Source organism: Ammospiza caudacuta, chromosome 2, assembly GCF_027887145.1.
Source record: "Ammospiza caudacuta isolate bAmmCau1 chromosome 2, bAmmCau1.pri, whole genome shotgun sequence".
In the NCBI taxonomy this organism is placed as follows: domain Eukaryota; kingdom Metazoa; phylum Chordata; class Aves; order Passeriformes; family Passerellidae; genus Ammospiza; species Ammospiza caudacuta.
Genome location: NC_080594.1, coordinates 110678880 through 110699325, shown reverse-complemented (window position 1 = coordinate 110699325; position 20446 = coordinate 110678880). Strand labels below are relative to the sequence as shown.

The 20446-nt window shown below is 35.2% G+C and overlaps 1 protein-coding gene across 1 annotated transcript in view; it reads left to right on the top strand.

Moving 5' to 3' along the window:
- Positions 1–20446, top strand: part of DMD (dystrophin) — a 979219-nt gene that overhangs the window by 640710 nt on the left and 318063 nt on the right. Inside the window, exon 51 of the mRNA XM_058822052.1 lies at positions 14695–14930. Within this exon, the coding sequence (XP_058678035.1) occupies positions 14695–14930 (236 nt within the window). The remainder of the gene's footprint in view (positions 1–14694; positions 14931–20446) is intronic.

Here is a 20446-nt window from a genome sequence, read left to right as displayed (position 1 = left end):
AGGATTAAGCAGGAAGTAAGATTGATTTCCCTTCTGTTGTAATGAGAGCTTAAAATTTGAACCTGTGCTTATAACACTAATTCATAATTTTTCTTTATTTGAGTCAGTTTACTGTGATCACCTCATTATAGGTGTATTGACATAGAACTGTAGAGTTCAAAAGGGACCCAGAGAGACATCTTTTCCTTTTGCCCAAAGCACAGTCGATTAGTGCAGGTTGCTCAGGGTCATGTCCAGTCAGGTTTGTAATATCTCCAAGGATAGAGACTCTACAACCTCTCTGGGCAACATTTTCCAGTGTTGAGCAACTCTGAGTGTAAAAAACGTTTCTTCTTCTATTCAAATAGAATTTCTAGTATTTCAATTTTTGCATGGTGCTTCTCATCCTGTCTCTGGACTTCACTGAAGACAGTCTGGATCTGTCTTTACTCCTCCAAGCAGATATCTAAATACATGGATATGATCCCCCTGAGCCTTTTCTTCTCCAGGCCAAGAGAGCAGTTTTCTACAAAGATAGGAAAAAATATCTGCTACTAAGCTATTTTGTAATTAATTTAAAAGAATGGGAGGAGAGGAGGGAAGAAATTGAATGTCATGAGTCTAGTAATTCTGGGGTATAAGTTCTGCAGTTATTTTGACCACTCATATTATAGATATTTTTATGGCCTTATTTGCTCTGTGCTGCTGACTCTTTTGAGCCATTGGGACTCAAACTGGTTATGGGAGAGCTAGCTTTAACCAAGCCTCCCAGCAGCTAAACAATCTCATTAAAGGTCATTTGTAAAGAAAGATACACCAAATTATTTTGGAAGAGTTTTATGAAGCAAGGTCAGTATCTCCTGTTGACAATTATTCACTTCCTAATCCTACAGAGACTTTTAAGGACATCAGGATTGAATAATGTTGACATGTGTATTTGAGACCAGGGAATGAAGATGTAACTGGCTCATCTCTAGTGCCCTGTCAGGTATTATTTGGTCTGGTCTGGTTACAGGATCTCAGACAGAGAATCTTAATAAATTCCATCTGGTGGCTGTTACAGAGGTAATGCACCCTGGTTGTAATTGTTTCTAGATCTGCATATTATAGTTTCTTCAGCAGAAGAAACTTTAAAAAATAGTTCTTGATATTCCAGCAGTCCAGTGTGCCCTCAGGCATAAGGAACAAGAATTACTTCTCCAGCTCAAAAAATGTACTTAGCTGAAGGGTATGCCTAAAACCCTAGCGAAGATTGACTTCCAAGATAAGATGAATCAGGAAGAAAATCACACTTGCTATCTGTACTTGACAGGATAATGTGAAATGGTGTGAATGTCTCTATCCAAGTACCTTGATGCATTGCTTAGCCAGCAGTTTGAAAACATTTTAAACAGAGAGGAAAGCAGTTCTGGAATGTGCTTTTCCAGGAGGGAGAGTTTTTAATAGCATCATTAGCATTCATATGGCTTCTTCTTCTTCTTTTGTACTGAAGTGCTATCACTGTATTTACTTACTAAGTTAGGTAAAGGAACACACTGCTTCCTAAACCCCTCTGAATGCATTGTGGGGTGGGAGGCACTCCTGACTTGTGCTGGAGGAAGATATTTTCCATATTTTGTCTTCATTCCAGTAAGATGCTGGGGGAAAATTTTGGCCACTTTTATTTAGAGCTACCTTGAAAGTACAATTTCTTTAAATTGATGTGTATTTATTTTCAGTTATGCTTAACTCAAAGTTAGTGAAATTTTAACTACAAATGAATGAATCTATCTGAAAATACTCTGTCAACTAATTTTACATTTTACATATTCATCTGATAAAACTGTGAGTGATACATTATCTTAATACTCTTGCAGGTTAACTTATTCAGTGAAGAGTTTTCTGTGTACAAGCAATTTCTTTTTTTTCTCTTGGCTGCTTACAGAAATTTTCGTCCCTTTCTTGTCTTTTTTTTTGTATGAAATGCCTAATCAAGTGAAACAAAACAACATGTGGCTGCGAAATGAATAAAAGAGTGACAATTATAATCAACTACAAAGCTGAAATTTCTTCTGAAATTAGGTAGAATCTGTCCCTTTAAACTTTAAAAGTTATCAGTCTTATTTTGGAGCATCGTTTGTAGGAGGTCTGAAAAAAAATAAAGATAAAAAAATGGTTGTGTTTAACAGATTTTAGCAGGGTTGCATTTGACAGAAAGGCTTTTTATGAATTGGTAGGTATTGTACACTTAGTGCAAATAATTAGAGGAAAGCTAATTCTGCATCATCAGAGCTAACCACCAGCACTTGCCATCAGCTTTAGGTATCTTCCTTTAAATGCTTATAATCAATACTCTTCTGTGCTTTTAGTATAACTTGCTTTAGGAGTAGGAGTCAGACAGTGCAGACACAGAGCCAAAGACTGGGCTTCCCTGCACAGGGGAAGAAGCCTTTTCAGGATTTAGAATGGGTGAGGGAGAATGGGAGAGGAGTGAGGGATCATGCTGAGTCCATTAGACTGGAGCTGTAATGTGAAGGCTGTGAGCTGCAGTAACCTCAGCAGCAGCAGTGGTGGTGGAGAGAACTCATCACTTATTAGCCCATGGTACAGGAAAAATATTCACAGCAGTCAGTCACCTCCAGCCTATAATACCTTGAGTCTTGAAGTTTGAATTAAAACAGTGATATTTGGTGAAACAGTGATATTCCCCAGTGAATCTGGGGAAAGTAGTGATCACAGAATTTAATTTGCTTTTCCTCTGGTATTTTACTTGCAGGAGTATAGTATTTCTCCTTCTGTTTGGGAAATATAGTTTGGTTTTTATTTCTCTGTGAAGCAAGTCCCCACCTGGACTAGGCATGCTGCTTTTTCCAGCCTTGTAAGATCATAAACAACAGTTCTTGAAAAATATCAGTTACTCTGTGTGTGCACTGCTGTGGCTTAATGCAGCTGGAATTCATACTCACTGCTTGCAGTATGTAACATAAGAAACAACTACTGGTGCTGCTAAAAGCATACCATTCATGAGGTTGTAGGTTTTTGAGGCAACTTAGAACTGAAAAAGTATGTATGTGAAAATACATACCTTAATAAAATAACTTAAGGTTTAAAACTGAAGTCCTCTTACCTCAGAAGCTGAAAGTGCTTTTGTAGTGCTAGTGCATGTATTGTATGCATCTGGAATTTTGTTTTCAAAATGCATAATTGAGTTTTTTATTATTTCATATTGGTTATTGGTTATTATTCCATATTGGTTATTGGTTATTATTCCATACTGGTTATTTCTAAGATAGGGGGATGTACAGATGGACATGCCACTATCCTGCATTATGAAGTCTGCCCTGTTAAATCTCTGACGTGATATTTGGTTTAATATTTTCAGTGGGATTGAAGGATTCTTTGTTTAGGAATCTATAAGCATTGAAATATATTCATTTCCATGGACTTCAGAGCTGGATTGTGTACTGTTCCCCTGCCTCTTTAAAAACACACAAACCATTTGTATTTAAGAGATAATCAGGAGACAATGGCAAAACTGTAAGAAACAAAATGACAACAACTAGCTTTGGGCAAAAAATGCACAATAGATACATTTTCTTTTTTGTTGTATTTCAGAGCTAATGTGCTCTGAAGCAGTCATTGTTTATATATTAAACCCACTGTTTGAGTGAACACATATGCTGTAGTTCAGCACAGTTTCTCAGAATTTCCAAAAGCTAGTCTTAAAACTCCTTGTGCACCTGAGAATATTGCAATGTGTCTATTCAAAGGGCAAATTAAAAACAAATGTAAAATCAGACATTTGAGTGTCTATATTGTTTATAGCAGCTGGCATAGTTTAACTGAGACCAAGAATACTCAAAATAATTCTTTGGGAAACACTGAACAATCTGTGGGTGTGTGCATCTACAATGTTTTCAATACTAATGGACACCTGTGTTGATATTAAACGTTGATACTAAACTTCTGTTGCACATAGCCTTCACTATTTAAAGGAAGTTTGCTGTCAGCTTTCAAAAAGCTTTTGTGAGGGATATGGTAGAAAACTTAATGTTCTAGAACCATTCTCCAGAGAGGTGAACAGGTAAAAATCAACATCATGCAACTGTTGGGACAAGTAGTTCTTGTGAACCATTTTGGTTCACTTTTTTATAGGACACCAGTAAAGATCACTGTCATGAGCTGTAGTAGAGAGAAATACTATTTCCAATAATGATCATGTGTCTAGAACCATGTAGTTTCTGATACTTGTGCATGTTGACTCTAAAGGAAATATCTACTTTTAAAATTAGCTATAATTTGGTTTAACGCTATCAAAAGTTTTACAAAACTAAAATGCAAGAGGGAAATTGAATATGTAAAAATGCAATAGGGAAGTATCACAGAGAACACCTTGAACTCTTAAAACATTAGAGACCAGCAACAGTAGACTCCTCCTCTATTCAGCTGGCCTAACAAAGGTTGCTCATGCTTGTATAAGTGGATTAGTAAAGGCACAGATTACTCTCTTTACCTTTTCTTTTGGATAAAGGAATAAATAATGGTTTATATAAATAGTTTTAGTAGATTTGGCTTTGAGTTATTTTACTTTACAGACTCACGTAATGAAGAGGTTCAGAGATGCCAGCCTGAGATGACCCTATTATGGGTAAATTGCCATATATCTGTTTTTCCCTTTATATTCAGGAAATAAATGTCTAATCATTACATCTGATCTCCATTAGGAAGCTTTTTTACTTCTCACATATGTGACACATACAGCAAATAATATGGCACAAAACTGAATCTGTTACTACTTGATTGGAGATTTTTCAAGGTCAGGACCCAGTTTCACAAGCAGTTCTATTTTTCAATACAGCTGAATCAGACACAAGCTGAAGACAAACTTGTCTAATAAAGCTTTCAGATTCAATTTTCTCTCTGCATATAGCTTCAGGAATCTCTGGAGGTCATTCACAGCATGTGTTGTAACACCAACAGGGAGAAGTAATGAAAAGCATCTATATAAAAAGCTGACACTCTGCCTTCCAAGCTGCATGAATAAAAACATAATAAGCAAGTTTAGAAACACAAATCTCTGTTATTCTCAGAATTTCTATTTTCATCTTTATAACATATCTTGATTTGAGTATTTGCTTCTGATTTTTCTGACAGGTGAAAAATATATGCAAAATATACTTAAGCCACAAATGCCCAATTTGAAGAAAAGCAAAGGTTACACCTTTATATTTAACGGCCTGTTTCAGGGTCTGGTAGTAGATTCCCCTTTGAAAGATCTGCATTAAACAGGTGTGGCAGTGCAGTTTACAAAAGGAATGTGAACTTCTTGATTTTTCAGGGCTCAGCTGATTAAATATAACTCACTCTGGGTTGCAAAGAATTTTTATTGTACTCATACCTATGATGAAACATAAATCAGAAAGTCAAGACAGCAGATGGCTGCTTTGCTGTTATTAAAGACAATATGGAACCAAGATCTACTTTTTCTATTCTGTAACAAGTTGTTGAAGCACAGCTGTCAAAATTTATGATGTAAATAAGATTAATGCTATCATTAGTCTTTCAAACAACCACATTTACCTATTCAATTTTTAAAATACAATCTGGTATTTTCTTCTGAGGAGCGAGTTTGCAGCTTGTTTTCTTTCATTTAATGTCTTGATCAATAGTTAGTAGCAGCAGGATATGCCAGATTTATTTTGGTTAAATCTCATGAAATGTAAATTATAGCATATTGTAGAATTCTTCAGACTATTATTGATAACCTAGATCAAGTGAGAGCACAGAACTAAGTTGCAGTTATGGTTGGACTTTTTTTATATGACTGCAATAATCTTGGTAACAGAATCCAGTGTTGGTAATTTTAAAAAAATCTGCCAACTATTATTTTTTGAAACACAAATAGAATCAAAAATTTAGATTAGTTTATTCTGGAATATGTGAGAAAAGGGAGTAGAGTTTCTAGCAAAAGGGTATCCATATTAAAATGATAGTTTAAGCCCTTTTTCAGTTTTTCTGCCTAAGTTTCTAGCTTTCCACCTTTAAATCAGTTTTTTTTCGTAGTGTTTAAACCTACTTTCTCTTTTTCTCTCTCTCTCTCACCCCCCCCACTCCTTTTTGTTACAATAACCCAAAATACTGTGATATTTTACTATCCAGATAGCATCAGCCTTGCAAATACCAGTAATCTCTCTATTCTGTCTCTTTTTGTACAGCAAATTAGGCCTATTGACAATTAAATTGTGTGAAAATCCCTTTAATTTGCCACAATAGTAGAAAGGACCTGGTCATTCACCACACAATCCTCTTGACCTGTCTGTTCTTTGTTGACTTGTCTTTTTAAAAGAGCAAAGCAAGCCATCTTTTCCTTGTGAAGGGAGTAGTGCTCAGGAACATTCTTGTCGTGCCCTGAGTCTTTGACAGCCCTCCTCACATTTCTGTCCTGAGTGGGGTCTGCTCTAGAGAGAAACAGCCAGCCAAGAAGTGTGAGCAGAGTGGAGGCTACAGCGAATGAGGAGCAAAGCCCATAATTGCTTCTAGGGTTTCTGTCCCAGTCAGAGAACATGAGACGATGACAGAAGGACTTGCTCCTTGCACCATAGAAGGCTAAAAGGAGGAAAAAGATGGCAAATGAAAACCTCTTCTACTCCAGCTCTAATACTGGATAAACATATGAAATTTATCACTGAAATATCAGACTGCTGTCTTTGTATCAGTTTGGAGCACTGGGGACATGCCGTGATGGAGATAGGCAAGAAGAGATTTGCATTACCGATGTTTTTTTTAACAGTAGATTGATGGGCAGACCACACTTAAATTCTCAAAGACAGTTCTTCATAGGGTGAAAGTAAAATAGAGGTTATTTTGACCTGAAAAGTAAGCATAATATGAGAAAACTTGACAAAGATTTCACAAAGTAGTGCCTGACAAGATATTTTTACAATTATGATGAAAGAACAGAAGGTGCTTGTAGTGATTTTAGTAATTCCTTTGTCAAAACAAAGTGACAGTGATGACGTTGCCTTTGAACAGCTGGTTTTAATCCTGCAAAATTTCCATTTGAGGAATAAGGGCAGACTTGGAGATTTTCGCATGAATTCTGTAATTCTGTTAGATTAGCTAATAACTCTGTTCCAACTATTTCACAGCATCTCTAAATCTGTTGTGGTGTTTATTTTTTTAACTGCAAGGTACCTAGAATTCAACTGGCTTCTTGTTGTTTTGTATCTGTGTACAATTTTTAATACCCTTTTTTCAAAGTTCCCCTTGGATAAGATAGCAATTTATGCCTGTTAAATCAATAAATAGACTTTACAAAAATTACAAGAGGTGATTTTAAGAGACTGTAAAAGTTGGAGCTTCTGGCAGTATGTTATTTTTTCCTTATATCAAAGAATTAGATGTGAAAATTCAGTTACATGCCAATAGCAGTACACTGGAAATGTAAATTGTTGTCATATAGATTGTCATCCAATTGAAGGCTGCATACTAAATCAAGGAACTTGCTACTTTTACTGACAAAAGGAATACTGAGAAGTGCTTGCATCATTTGTGACAGATGTTGTCACAACATTCTTTATAAGGCAAGTATGTGACAGAATTTGATTTTACAGTACCACAACTTCTGTAGTACAAAACATTCATTTTCATGAAACTCTTTTGTAACAACTGCTCACTGGAGAAGACTCTTATCCTTTGGAAAAAAATGAATGCCTTGTGTAGTGGTATAAATAATACTGCTTTTTAAAAAATGTTTGAATGGTTCTTGGGCTACCTTTCTTTAGTTTCTGTCTGCTCAATTCTCACACTCACTAAAAGGGATCCATTTATACCATAGCCTTTTGCTTTTCAATTTTTAGTGGCCCCATCAATCATGCTGAACTTTGCCTAAGGAAAGGTTCCTGGAGAATGCCATGACAATGCTATATTACTAAAAGGAGACTGAACTTTAGAGCAGTTTATCTTTCAGAAAGGTTTGAATGGAGCAATAGGTCCAAGCAGATTAATGCTACCTCTATTTACAGATATATATTACAATCTTCAGTTGGTTTTGTACTACTTGTCCCTGGTTGAGTCATAGTCTAATTAGAATCAAATGCTGCAGATTTAAAGTTATTTCCACCACATGTAGAGCAGTCAATTTTAATTCTTTATGTACACTGTGCCAAGATTATTTCCATGTGTTATCTTCTTTCTTAGCTGCTTCCTTCCCAAAGATTTCTCAGTAATTACACTATTTCAAATCTGGTTTTTAGAGAATGTTTGAGAACATAGCTGTACGGGACCACAGAAAGACTGATATTGGAAGGGACCTCTGGAGGTAATCTGGTCCTACGCCCTACTCAGACAGGATAACCTGGAGCAAGCTATCCAGGATGGTGTTTCTGTGGCTTTTGAGTATTTCCAAGAGTGGAGATACTGCAAACTCTCTGGTTCAACCCATTGCAGGATTCACTCAAAGAGCATTTCCTGATACTCAGGAGGAACCTCCTGTGTTTCAGTTGTGCCCATTTTCTTTTCGCTGGTGGGCGTTGCTGGAAAGAGCCTGGCTCCACCTTTTGTGCACCCTCCCTTCAGATATTTATATATGTTCATGAGGTCCCCCTGAGTCTTCTCTTTTCCAGACTGAACAGTTCCTGCTCTCTCAAGCTTTTCCTCATATGAGAGAGGTCTTGGTCCCTTAATCATCATTGTGGCCATTCTCTGGTCATTCACTCTTCAGTAGCTCTATGGCTGTCTTGTGCTAAGGATCCAAGAACTGGATACAGTTTTCCAGGTGCTGAGCAGAGGGGAAGGATCAGCTCTTCCCACCTGTAGGCAATGATCCTGCTAGCGCAGCCCGTGATGCCAACAGCTCCATCACTGTCCCAGGATTTGAGGTGAAGCTGTCATTCTCTGGGTCCTCCACAGTAACCTTTCTGAAGGTAGAAATGATGCTTGTTTTCCTCCAGTCTTCAGACAATTCTTCCTTTTGCCTTGATCCATCAAAGTTTGTAAAAAGAATCCTTGCAATTGTTGCTGCCAGATCCACTCCCATCAGAGCCCAGGGATTTCTTTATATGTTTCTGCTTTGTTGAAGTATTCCCCAACTTGATTCTCTTCTACAAAGAGCAGTTTTTTAAAATATCTCCTGTACATGGAAATTACCTTGAAGTACCTCTTATGACCAAAGGAACTGTTAACATTCCACTTCTAGGTGTCTTGCATACACAGAAAGTATTTGCAGAAGCTCTTTGCAGCAACAGGTCACAATGTCAACTTTTTTGCTATGTGGCAATAATTTATCCTCACCCTAAGGTTTATTTACATTATGATGCACACAAGCCGACTTATGTGATTTATATCACTGAAATTCTTAGTGTTTAGCAGAATCTACTTATTTTCTGCGTTCTTACTCCTGTTGTAATTGTTTGTGATATAAGAGGTTTTCTTTACATTGAGTGAAAGACACATCAAAACATCTTGCTGCTGTGTTTGGAGGAACTTGGAAAAATGCATTGTAAAATAAATGGTTTAGTCATACTCCCAGATATAAAAAGGAGGATGGCAAGAAAATTCTACCAGCTCTATCTTATGACAAAGAAAGGTCTGAGAAAGCTGACACTTATCTTCCTACTAAATTTAAAGTTCTGATGCCATTTAAAAATCTAGTAATAGTAACAGTAACATTTTAAAAACCATAATTTTGTAGTTGTTTTTCAAATATAGCAGTGCACATTCACTTGTTAATGTTTTTCTTTTTTCCTAAGAACTTTAACCTTGACTTTTTACTTTCTTTTGAACTTCTAAGGGTTTTTTTAGTTTCAGCCCCTTTATCCCACTGCACAGACTATTTTAGATCTAAACTTTAATTAATAATCCCATAAACTATCAGCTCCTTCTCTTTTACCTTTTATAATTAAAATTATTTATAATCCATAATGAATTGTTAAGAGTCATAAAGAACTTCTAGAATTAAAATGTAGTCTAGGCACTCAACTTGTGTATTAAACTGATAGCAGTAACATATAATGTGAACGCTCCCTAAGTGTTAATGAAATTAGGTATAAAACTTTTACCCATATATAGACTATAAAAATTGCTATGTATGAAATATACATGATACAGTTACCAAGTCTTCTTTTTCTAGGAATTTTTTTTACTAAATATTCAAGACTAAGAAAATCAAACATTGGTGTTGTATTAAAATAGAAAAGACTCACTTTGAAACAAGATTTTTGTCTTTAAAAGCTGATTAAAATGTTAATAAAATGTTAACTTTGAGATACAATGCTCTAAGGATGCATATTTTCCACATAGAGAGCTGTGGGTGGAATTTTGTTGGCAATAATTTTTGATCAGCATAAAGACTTTATTTTGACTTCAGACCACTAGAAAAAAAAAACATTCCAAACATTCCTTACTTTCAAACTTCAAAGTTGATGGGCTTTTATTTGAGGTAATAAATTTTTATTATTCATAATATTTAATCAGAGCTCTGTTGGCCACTATTATTTTCCTTTCAGAGCTCCTTTATGACCTGGAACCCCTGGCAGGTATCTGTAGCTCCTCTGCAAAAAGTGTCATTGGCAATGAGCACCTTGCAGGGAGGGGCTGTACTGAATGGGAGAACTTAATGTACTCTTAACTTTATTTCCTTAGCAGAGAAGGACAGAGAGAGATGATGAGTGATTCATTTATCACTGGAACAAGTCTAAATAAATCAGTCTCAGAGCTGTCTTTCCTGTTCTCTCTCCAAGAAGTCTGCTTGGATTTTAAGGATACAATTGTGGATGCTCTAACTAACTTGTGGATGCTCAACTGTGGTTGCAATGCCACAGCCCAAGGGGGGGAAAAAAATTAAAAATGTATTTTAGTAGCTGACAGAATTTCACCTGTGTATGCTGTGGAGTTTAGTTGTTCCAAGTCAAGCTCACAAGGATAAAGTGCTGATAAAATGAGATGGAGATTTCCCATGAACAAGCCAAACCTGCCTGTGTGCAATGTGGCACCCTGTGAGCTGCTCTTTAGCCCACAGAGGGAATACTCACTTGTTCTGCTACTAAAGAAGTCAGCGTTGCCTGTGTTAAAATAGCAAATTCACTGAGTGATGTTGTCTGAGTGTATAGCACAAGGTACAGGTACTCTTTCTCTGCTTGCTCACAGTGAGTAAAATGCAGCTGAGTTTCCTTGACTAAAACAAGAAGGAAGTTTAGTGGGTGTATTTTACTGCTATTCATGGCATGAAGGATTTAAGGCTGCAGTTGCCTTTAATTGGTGCTGCTCACAATGGAACTAAAAACCCAGGCTAGATCTCTAAATTGCATTAAAATGTATATCCAGTTACTGTGTTATTTCTTCTTTGTCAAAAAGCTTTGACCTAGTAGATGCAGTTGTCTTACACAGTTACAACTTAACCAGCACTAAAAGCATTCAAAGGATGGTTCAGAACATTCCTGGGAACTGAGGCAGTTCTGCTTAAAGACTGTGGCTTGAAAGAGGGTGTTTGAAGGGCTTTGAAGCTTTTGAAAGCATTGTCATTCTTCCTGTCTGTTCTGCTCCTGTTCAGTACCTAAATAAGGAGTTTTATTTGTTCGAACTTGTTTGTTTGACCTTCTCTTGAAACACAGCATTGAAATAAGCAGAGTAAAAGGGAGAAAAATTCTTTTCCTGCAATTGGCTTCATTCTGTTTTACTTGGGTTTGCGTTCAATATTTGAATTTCAATTTCCTGTCACATTCCAATCAATCTAAATCTTCAAGTTTAACATTACAGATTTATTTATAGATGAAAAAAATACCAATATACTCTCAGTTTTCATCAGTGTATTTCAAAGTTCAAGAACAAGTTGAAAATCACACCTATTATTCTGTGTTTTGTTTTTCTTCTAGTATTGATCTGTGTTAAAGTGCAGAATGTGCTAATGAGAAATCACCTTAAAAACTTTATATTTGTGTGATTTAATATCTTAAATTCTAATTTTCCTTTTGATTTTCATGCTTATCGTATCACAGAAGTGAACCATTATAAATGGTTTTAAATAAATTGAAAGATTAATTCCTTTATTTTTTATGACATCTCATTAGGATAGAATTTATTACTCAGATACTTGAAAAAAAATTATTCAAGTTTTTCATTTATAAATCATTTGTCCTGAGAAAAATCCAAAAACAAACTAAAATTAAAAGACCCCACCAAAACCAAAAGCAAAAAATTGTCCCCTTTGAGTCACAGAAACTGTCAGTGCAGTTCTGGATAAATTTTTTCAGAATGAGATCTTTTGCTACATATTGTTGCTAATGTTGAATTATATTTGTCTGTTATTTTTATACAGTTCTGTTAAATGAACTGTGTCATATCTTTGCAAGCATAAACAAAGAGAAATAAGGGATAGATACTGTTCTAAGTGGCATTTTTGTTCTGAGGGGAGATCAACTATACAAACACTTTCTAAAGGTAATTTTTATAAATAATTTGATAACTCAGATATTCTAATGGTCAGTTAAACTGGAACACATTATTGCCATCTTTAGAAGATGATAGTAGATAGTGGTGAATCCTGATGTTTTTGTATCGTCAAGATCCAAAATTATTATATTGGATATATAATATTATACTGAACTGTTGCACTTCTACTAGTACCTTATAATATTTTTTGTAATATTTGAAGAAGTTTCTTGATGCAAAAGTACTACATCAAGGAAAAAAACCAAAAATAATTAAACAAAAGCACACAAAAACCTGCCCAATGGATTAATTAAAAAAAACAAAAAAAACCCAAAACCAATAAGCCAAAATCCAGATCAGTAAACCTATAATCATTAGAGGATTAGAAACACCCTTTTCTGAAATGGCTGTCACTGGGGGAAAAATAAATAAATTGATATTAAATGGTGAACTTGTGATTGTGTATTCAGGTCAAAAATACGTAAGATGCAAATAGATGCCTAAATCTTCTGATGGATGTCCCAGTTTGGAAAACTGTTCTTCAATTTACCTGAATACTGATGAGGAGAAAAATTTCCTCCGAGATGAGACAACTTCTGTTTAACCTATGTGAATGCCAAATTAGGCAAATGTTTTCCTGTTGTCTAAGAATTCCTGAAGTTACAGAGGAAATATGAGGCCTTGGCTTTATGGACAATCCGTTGAACCCTGACCTATTACCTGAGTTTTCATGTTTCAAACAGACTTTGCCTCAAAGCCATGAATGTCAATAAAAAACCATTAGACTCTCAAAAGTAATAGCAAGGAAAAAACCAAAAAGCAAACAAACCAAAAAAAACAAACAAAACCCAAAAAACTTAATGTGCATGGAGTCACAGTGTTTTGGTGTTTTGGTTTGCTTTTGTTGAAGACAAGCTATCTCACAGGAAGAGGGCAGGAAACTGATTTTCTCTACTCTGCAGGAGGGCTGAGAAAAATGCAAAAAACCCCATTTCAGTCCTTTAGAAAATACCATTTGTTAGTTCAATGCTAGAAAATGTAGAACACACTCCACAGAGCTTTTATTTCTGCATTACTGGTTTAGTTATTGCTGTTTCAACAGCTGATATAGATAGAGATTCCAAAGTGTAGGTATTTAGTTTCTTTTCTAATACTGTGGAACCTCAGTGAATAAATGACGTGTTCTTCTGTTTTCTCTGTTTTTTTTTCTTCTGTGATTGATCTTTTCAAAAAAATGAGAAAAAAATTATAATTTAGTGTAACCTCATCTGCAATAATATCATGCATGAGGGATTGCTTTTGCATCATTAACTGAATGTCAAAAATAGCCCAACAGTTCATAGCCATTTCTTTGTAAATAGCAAAAACTCAAGGAGAAAAGATCAGTCTTGAACTTCTGAATGATTTTATGTTCCAAACTTCTCTGTCCAATGGTGTGTCTGTGGTACCTCTCATCATTTTTGCTGCAGAGACAGAAATGCTGCTTCAGTCTTGAGTGAAGTCCATTCCATTCCATTCCATTCCATTCCATTCCATTCCATTCCATTCCAAGCAATGAATAATTCACAGATTATTTGCAACCCATAGCTAACAGATCAGGAAAAGACACTAAGAAGAAGATGCCTTTCTTTTTTTGCCTTTCTTTTCCCCCAAAAGAAAGGTAAAAAATATACAAATATCCAAATAATAGCACATAATATTTTGAAGTTATGAGGTGGAAAAGTAAACAACTAGTCAAGGCTGAATTTCTTATTACATAAACTTCCATATTGGCCACAGATCCTGTGGGAAGCGTTTGGTGATAACAGTAAGTGAGAAGATTTTTGGTCAGACAGTTTCACAGCTACAGAGTGACTTGGACACAGTGAATGAAACTTGTTTCTAAATACATGGTTATGCTACGATGTGTTGCATAGTCCAACCAACTTTTTTCAATCTGTCTTCTGGCACAGAGATATTTGACCACTACTAGACTTCTGGAAAATTACTCAGGCTTAAACAACCTTTAGCAAGGGGTTCTTGTTACACTGTGAATTTTGGTAGTTCCAGCTGGTCTTCTAAGGATGGAATTTGAATATGCTGAGAATGCTCCATGTTAGGCAGAAATTGTAATATAAATATTGTGGGGAAAATGAATTAATATTTTCTTTTTGTTTTGATTTTCATATTTTCAGATGAGGTAATATTAAGGAATAGGCTTATTCCTGTTTTATTCTTTCTATGGCATAAATTCTGAAATACTGAAATAAACATTTATCATAGTTCATTTATTCAGTAACTTGAGATTTTTTTTTTTTTTTTTTCTTTCAGTAACTCCTGGTGAAACTGTTGCTGTGGATACACAAACTAGGGTAACCAAGGAAACCACCACCTTCAAATCAGAAATGCCATCTTCTGTGCTTTTGGAGGTTCCAGCCTTGGCTGACTTCAATAAGGCATGGGCAGAACTCACTGACTGGCTTTCTCGACTGGATCGAGAGATAAAATCTCAGAGAGTGAAAGTAGGTGATCTTGATGACATCAACGACATGATCATCAAACAAAAGGTATGAGAAACACTGATTTTTCAAGTTGAAAGCCTCATGATCTTCGTTCTGTACTAAATCCTTTCAACAAGGAGCACAGGAGAGATGATAGGCTGCAATACATGTAGTTGTCACTTCAGCTACTTTATCCCATGAACACAATTATTGGATGAAATGTTTAGATAATTAATTAAGGAGAAAAGAAAAAGTATTTACTACTTTCTCTGGTATTTGAAGCAGATCTCTCTATGTTTCTGTTGCTTGTGCTGTAAGAGTATGCAAACCAATGGTTGAAATATAAACTTCTTGAGAATAAAGGAATTGCATAGTAAGCTCCAGGTTGGCAGGAAGAAGACGACCCTGTTTCACACCTTTTCTTATGTTACTTCTTAATAACTTTCTGAGAGCCTTACATGCTGCTCTCAGTTTATCAAAGGCTCCTCAGTTGTCTTAACAAAAAGAGCAGCTCATTAATGCAATTGTTTTGTCAGCAAAACTGCATCGCTGCATCACCTACCTTTGAAAACACAGAAAAACAAGGAAATACATGTTTTAGGAGAAAAAAAGGCTAAATTTTAGCTACTCAGTAGCAATAAAAGTAATTTTGTATTATACAGCTCTAAAGTAATTACCTGCCTTCTAGATTTAGCATTGTTCAATATAAAAGATTTGCCTTCCCTGCACAAAACTTTTCAGTGCTAAATTTCCATTCAGTTCAATTCTAAACTGAGTTTAGGATTCCCAATTATAAGATTCTGTTGTTTTTTCTCATAATCTTCCTCCTCATAAAAAAAAATCTGATTTATCGTAAGGAAGATATTGACATTCTTCTCTTTGCTTAAACTAGAAATAGGGGGCAAAAAAATGTATCCATTTTATTGAGGCTCTGTACTGAGACATTTTAAAGAAAATATGCTGATGTCTCATGGGATTGTTTTTGCTGGTTCTTTTTTACTTCCTTTTCCCCCCAGTGCTTTAAAATATTTTTGAGAAATTTGGCTGGCTTTACCTTCTGTATGATGAACATGTTAGTTTCATCTTGATTAACGATGATTATATTTGCTAAGTAGAATTACATACTGCTTCATTAATTAAAATACCCTTAAAACAGAATGGATATAAGTGATAATTCCAGTGCCACCTGCACAGGGCATTAGGTTAAAATAGTTGTTATGTCGTTTGGAAATGTTGATGGCCAAACTTTATCTTTTAGAGATTTTCAGAATAATTTTGGTTTTAAAATTTTATATTGTCAAATACTTTGTTCAACATTTTTCAGTTTTCTTACTTATACCTCAGTTTAGCATTTTATTCTGGCAGACAAAATCTTTAGTTTGCTTCCTTCTGCAGATGTGTTTTACTTAAATATGAGATCAAATTATTAACTCTTCAGAATCTCAGTTAATATTATGTATGTTTTAAAATTAACTGCTTTGAATTTGCATTTTTTCTTAGTTCAGGGCTAAAATATTTTAACACTACTGCAGTCTGTTCCTGGCTGGGTAGCCCTGTCTCTTTTTTTAATAGCATGCTGTGCTGGTAACAAAACCAGCAGGAAAACTCTTTTTTGTCATGCTTACCTCTCTAATTGGCTGTGCAACAGAATGTGACATTTAATATATTCTCTGATGAAATGGAAGAATCAGAGTCTATATATAGACTGCAGTTCTGTTAGCTGTCTCCCTCTTCTCCAATGATCATCTTAATATCACTTAATACATGGAAATTAATGCCATGAAATATTCCATTCTTCTTGTAAATCTATCACTGGATTATTAGTTGAGATTAGGATGGGCAATTTTTTTCAAAGCTGACAAAAATTTTTTAGGTTTCTCAAAAAAAACCCCAAAAAACTGACCCTGCTTTGTAATGAGTGGAGTGTCTGCAGCAGTCTGTGAGCTGATGAAGTTGGACGTGTGGGTACTTGACTAATCCGAAAAGTCACGCCAGATATGATCTAAGTTGGAAATCCAAAAGTAGTGCTTACTCTCCCCTGATCTGTGCGTTCCATAAAAGATTACAGGGATATTTTTCCTGTGGCTGTAATTTAAAAGTCATTGGAAGTCACCACACTGCATCGTGGTTTATTTGGAGAGTTTATTGCATCTTTACAGGTACCTCAGTAAGATTTAATGAAAGTTCCATCCTTGTAGATTGACCTGATTTTTTTAAAGTCAGTTCTTAGACTTAGCTGTAAAATACCATCTGAACACAGCCAAATACTTCCCTTATAAAAATGCATCATTACAGAGATAAATGCTTAAAGAAAGCTGTTTCACTAAAAAACATCTCTAGCTGCTCACCCAGAATTTTGAATGCTTCAAACAGCTCATCCTGTTGTTGTGTTACCAAACCCTTACTGGTTTTGGGTTTCATATTTCATTCAAAGCAGAGAGCCACATTTCTAATAGTAAATTGCAATGTCAGAGCAAACATTTTAAAAGGAAAGAAATCCCATAACCTGGCAGTGTATGTAACAGGCCATTTTCCAAATCATTCAGGTAAAAATGAGTGACCTTAGGTTGTCCTTTCTTTCACAGCAGCTGTAATGTTGTTGAAGCTCCATCTCTGAGGTCATTTTGGTTAAGTTCTCTTCAATCTGATTGTATAAAGGATCACAGCCACTAGCTTTGCCATATTTTTCCTCTATAAAAGTTTAAGACATCATTAGCCCTCACTTGAACTTTTCTTGGAGCTGATCTCAGTGAATTGGCGCTCTTGTGTGAATAGCACATACACGGGTTAATTATAGGATAATAAAACTCAAAAAAGACAACTATTTTTAAAAGAGACTTATTTTAGCGGCAGCTTCCCCTTAATGAAAGAAAAAATACAAATTAAATTCTCCAAAGTGGTGCACATAATATATAGTAAAAGTAGTGTACTGAAAGAGTAGCATAATGACTGCTCATTTCTAATATCTACAGTTAATCTTTCAGTCAAATGCATGGTATACTTCAAACAAATGCATTACCTATTTTAGTCATCCATGATTGTGTATGTCTTGTTAAACTCTATATAATTAAACTACAAGATACTAAAAAGTGTGAAGTAAAGATATTTAATACTAGCATTAATGTCATCTGTGCTTTCATTAAATGAAAATTATTATATTTTTCTCATGTTCTTGAAGATGCCTTGGCAGGCTGACAAAACTCATGTTTTTCCTTTAGATGAGAAATAATGCAAATAAAGTTCATGGGAAAGTTCATGGCTGTATAATATGCCATGATGTAGGGAGATGAGGAACACAATGAACTGTGGTTTACCCAGTTGCTTCAATTCACTGTCCTTACTTCAAAACAATCAACATCATTTATATTTGAGGATCAGGTGGGGGTTCTTCATAAAAGACAAAATTGTGATGAACAGGATTATGAACTCCATTTTGCTACATTTTAGAAAAATGGAAACCTTACTTAAGATGACAACAAGCCTTTGCTCAGAAATTCTGCTTTGGCCTCGTATTTTGCAACAGGAATAGATTTCTATTGAAAGTAGTGAATCATGGAGGCTGTGCAAAGCTTGAAGTTAATTAACAATGCTGTTCAAAGAGATCAGGTACTATAATCTCCTTAAATTTTGAATTATATCCATGGATTTTGCCAAGGTATGCTGTCCATCCAAATTTTTTGAAACATAGATAGTTGAAAGCATGGCTTCTTTATTGCACTGGATGAACATAGATTTTAATTAGTAAAACGTATTTTAATAAGTATTATATGTGTGAGACTACAATTTTCTATGCGTGTTTTTACTCCTTGATTCTAAAAGTTGAATAGGCTGAATCATCACTTTTAGGTATAGTAGAGGGGACTAATCTGAAAAAAATAAGTATTTATTAGAATGAGACCAACCTAGTTACTGAGACCTTTATGCAAAGAGGAAAAGACACTTTCAGATGGATGATTTGTGTCATCCCAGAGTAGTCAACGAAAAAGATGTAGAGAATTTATTTCTGTCTAATTAATTTGTCACTATTCAAAGAAAGGTGGGTTTGATCATCTATCAGTTGGAGAAGTAAACAAAACTAGAATGAGGAAATGTTTTCACTTTTAATTGTAATTGATTTTTCTATAGTTGAGAATCTGTTGCAGATGATGGATAGTAAAATAACAGTTAAGGAAAAATATTTGTTTATAGACTGCAGAAAAAAAGAGTGGGCTTAACTTATGTTTCTCTTGTCTGAGTATTTTTTATCTATCCTTTCCCATGGTTACATATCATGCATTTTACTATACAACTTAAATGTGCATTTTCATGTGCAACCTTACAATTAATATCAACATGGATCAGAAGAATGGGAAGTTTTCTGTCCAAACTGTGTTCCAACATCCATTTTTGTGGAAATATAAATATAGTTTTCCAGACTTATGTCCTGTTATTACAGAAGGAACTGTTAGTTCCAAATTAAAATTTGCAGTTCTGCATTGCTGGGTGTGAATCAGTGTACTCTAAATGTGCTTATCTTGAATGAGTAGTTGTAGTTACAGACAGAGGCTTTTGCTATGTCCATATAGCTGATGTTAGAAGGGTGAGCTGTAGGCAAGGTGGAGTCTTCACCCTTTTGGCTAGTGTACTTTAAGGTCTACAGAATTTTGCAGAAGTTTCATTTTAGTGACAAATGCATGAAAAGGTCCATGCATCCCCAGATAATGTACTGTAAAAGACCATAACAGAAGATTTTTACACTTGGATCTGAACAGGATTTCCAGTTCCTGTGATGTACTTAAAGGGAAAATTTTGTTAGTCCAGAGTCCAAGTGTGGTGCCAGTAAGTTGAGAATTTACATTCACACTTTCTGAGTCAAACAAGAGCATACTTCCCCATCCCTTGCTCTGTGCTGGCATGATGCTTTGAGCGTTGTTTTCAAATCTTGTAGGGTCTTCTTTCTTCAGATGAATACACAACTGCAGACATTCCTTGTGTCACTGTTGGACCAGGATAAACTACCTTGATAAAGCAGGACTGGTGCTGAAACTGATTCTGCAGCATGTTGGATGTCTCACTGACATTTTTGTGCATCCTCTCTGATACCATAACCCTACAGATGAATTTATGGGTTAAAGGTTGTGCAAAACCTCACTTACCTCTATGAAATTTGCCATAGGATAAAACTGCTCAGGGGACACTATCATTATTTTGTTATGTATTTCAGAGTGTTATTGTTGTTGTATTTAATATGGGATATTTAGTGGAATTCTTCTTTTATGCTGTCAGTGCTGTTGGACTTCTGAAATTAATTTATGAAAGTACAGGAAATCTGGTTTTGGTTTCTGAAGTGAATAAGAAAATTAATAAATGAACAGATTTCTAAATATATTAATTTATTATTATTAATTTAAAATTATGAGATTTGTGGTCCTGAAATGGTTTTACTTTTTTGCAGAATAGAGAAAAATGAAAAAATGCCTATCAACCTTCCAGTTTCTTTCTAAAGGTTAGAAAATGCAGTAGGATGCTCTAGAGGGCCTGGAAATCTGAATCTTTAAAGGGAAAGGGAAAAAAAAAAGATCTATTGGTTGGAAAATTGGACC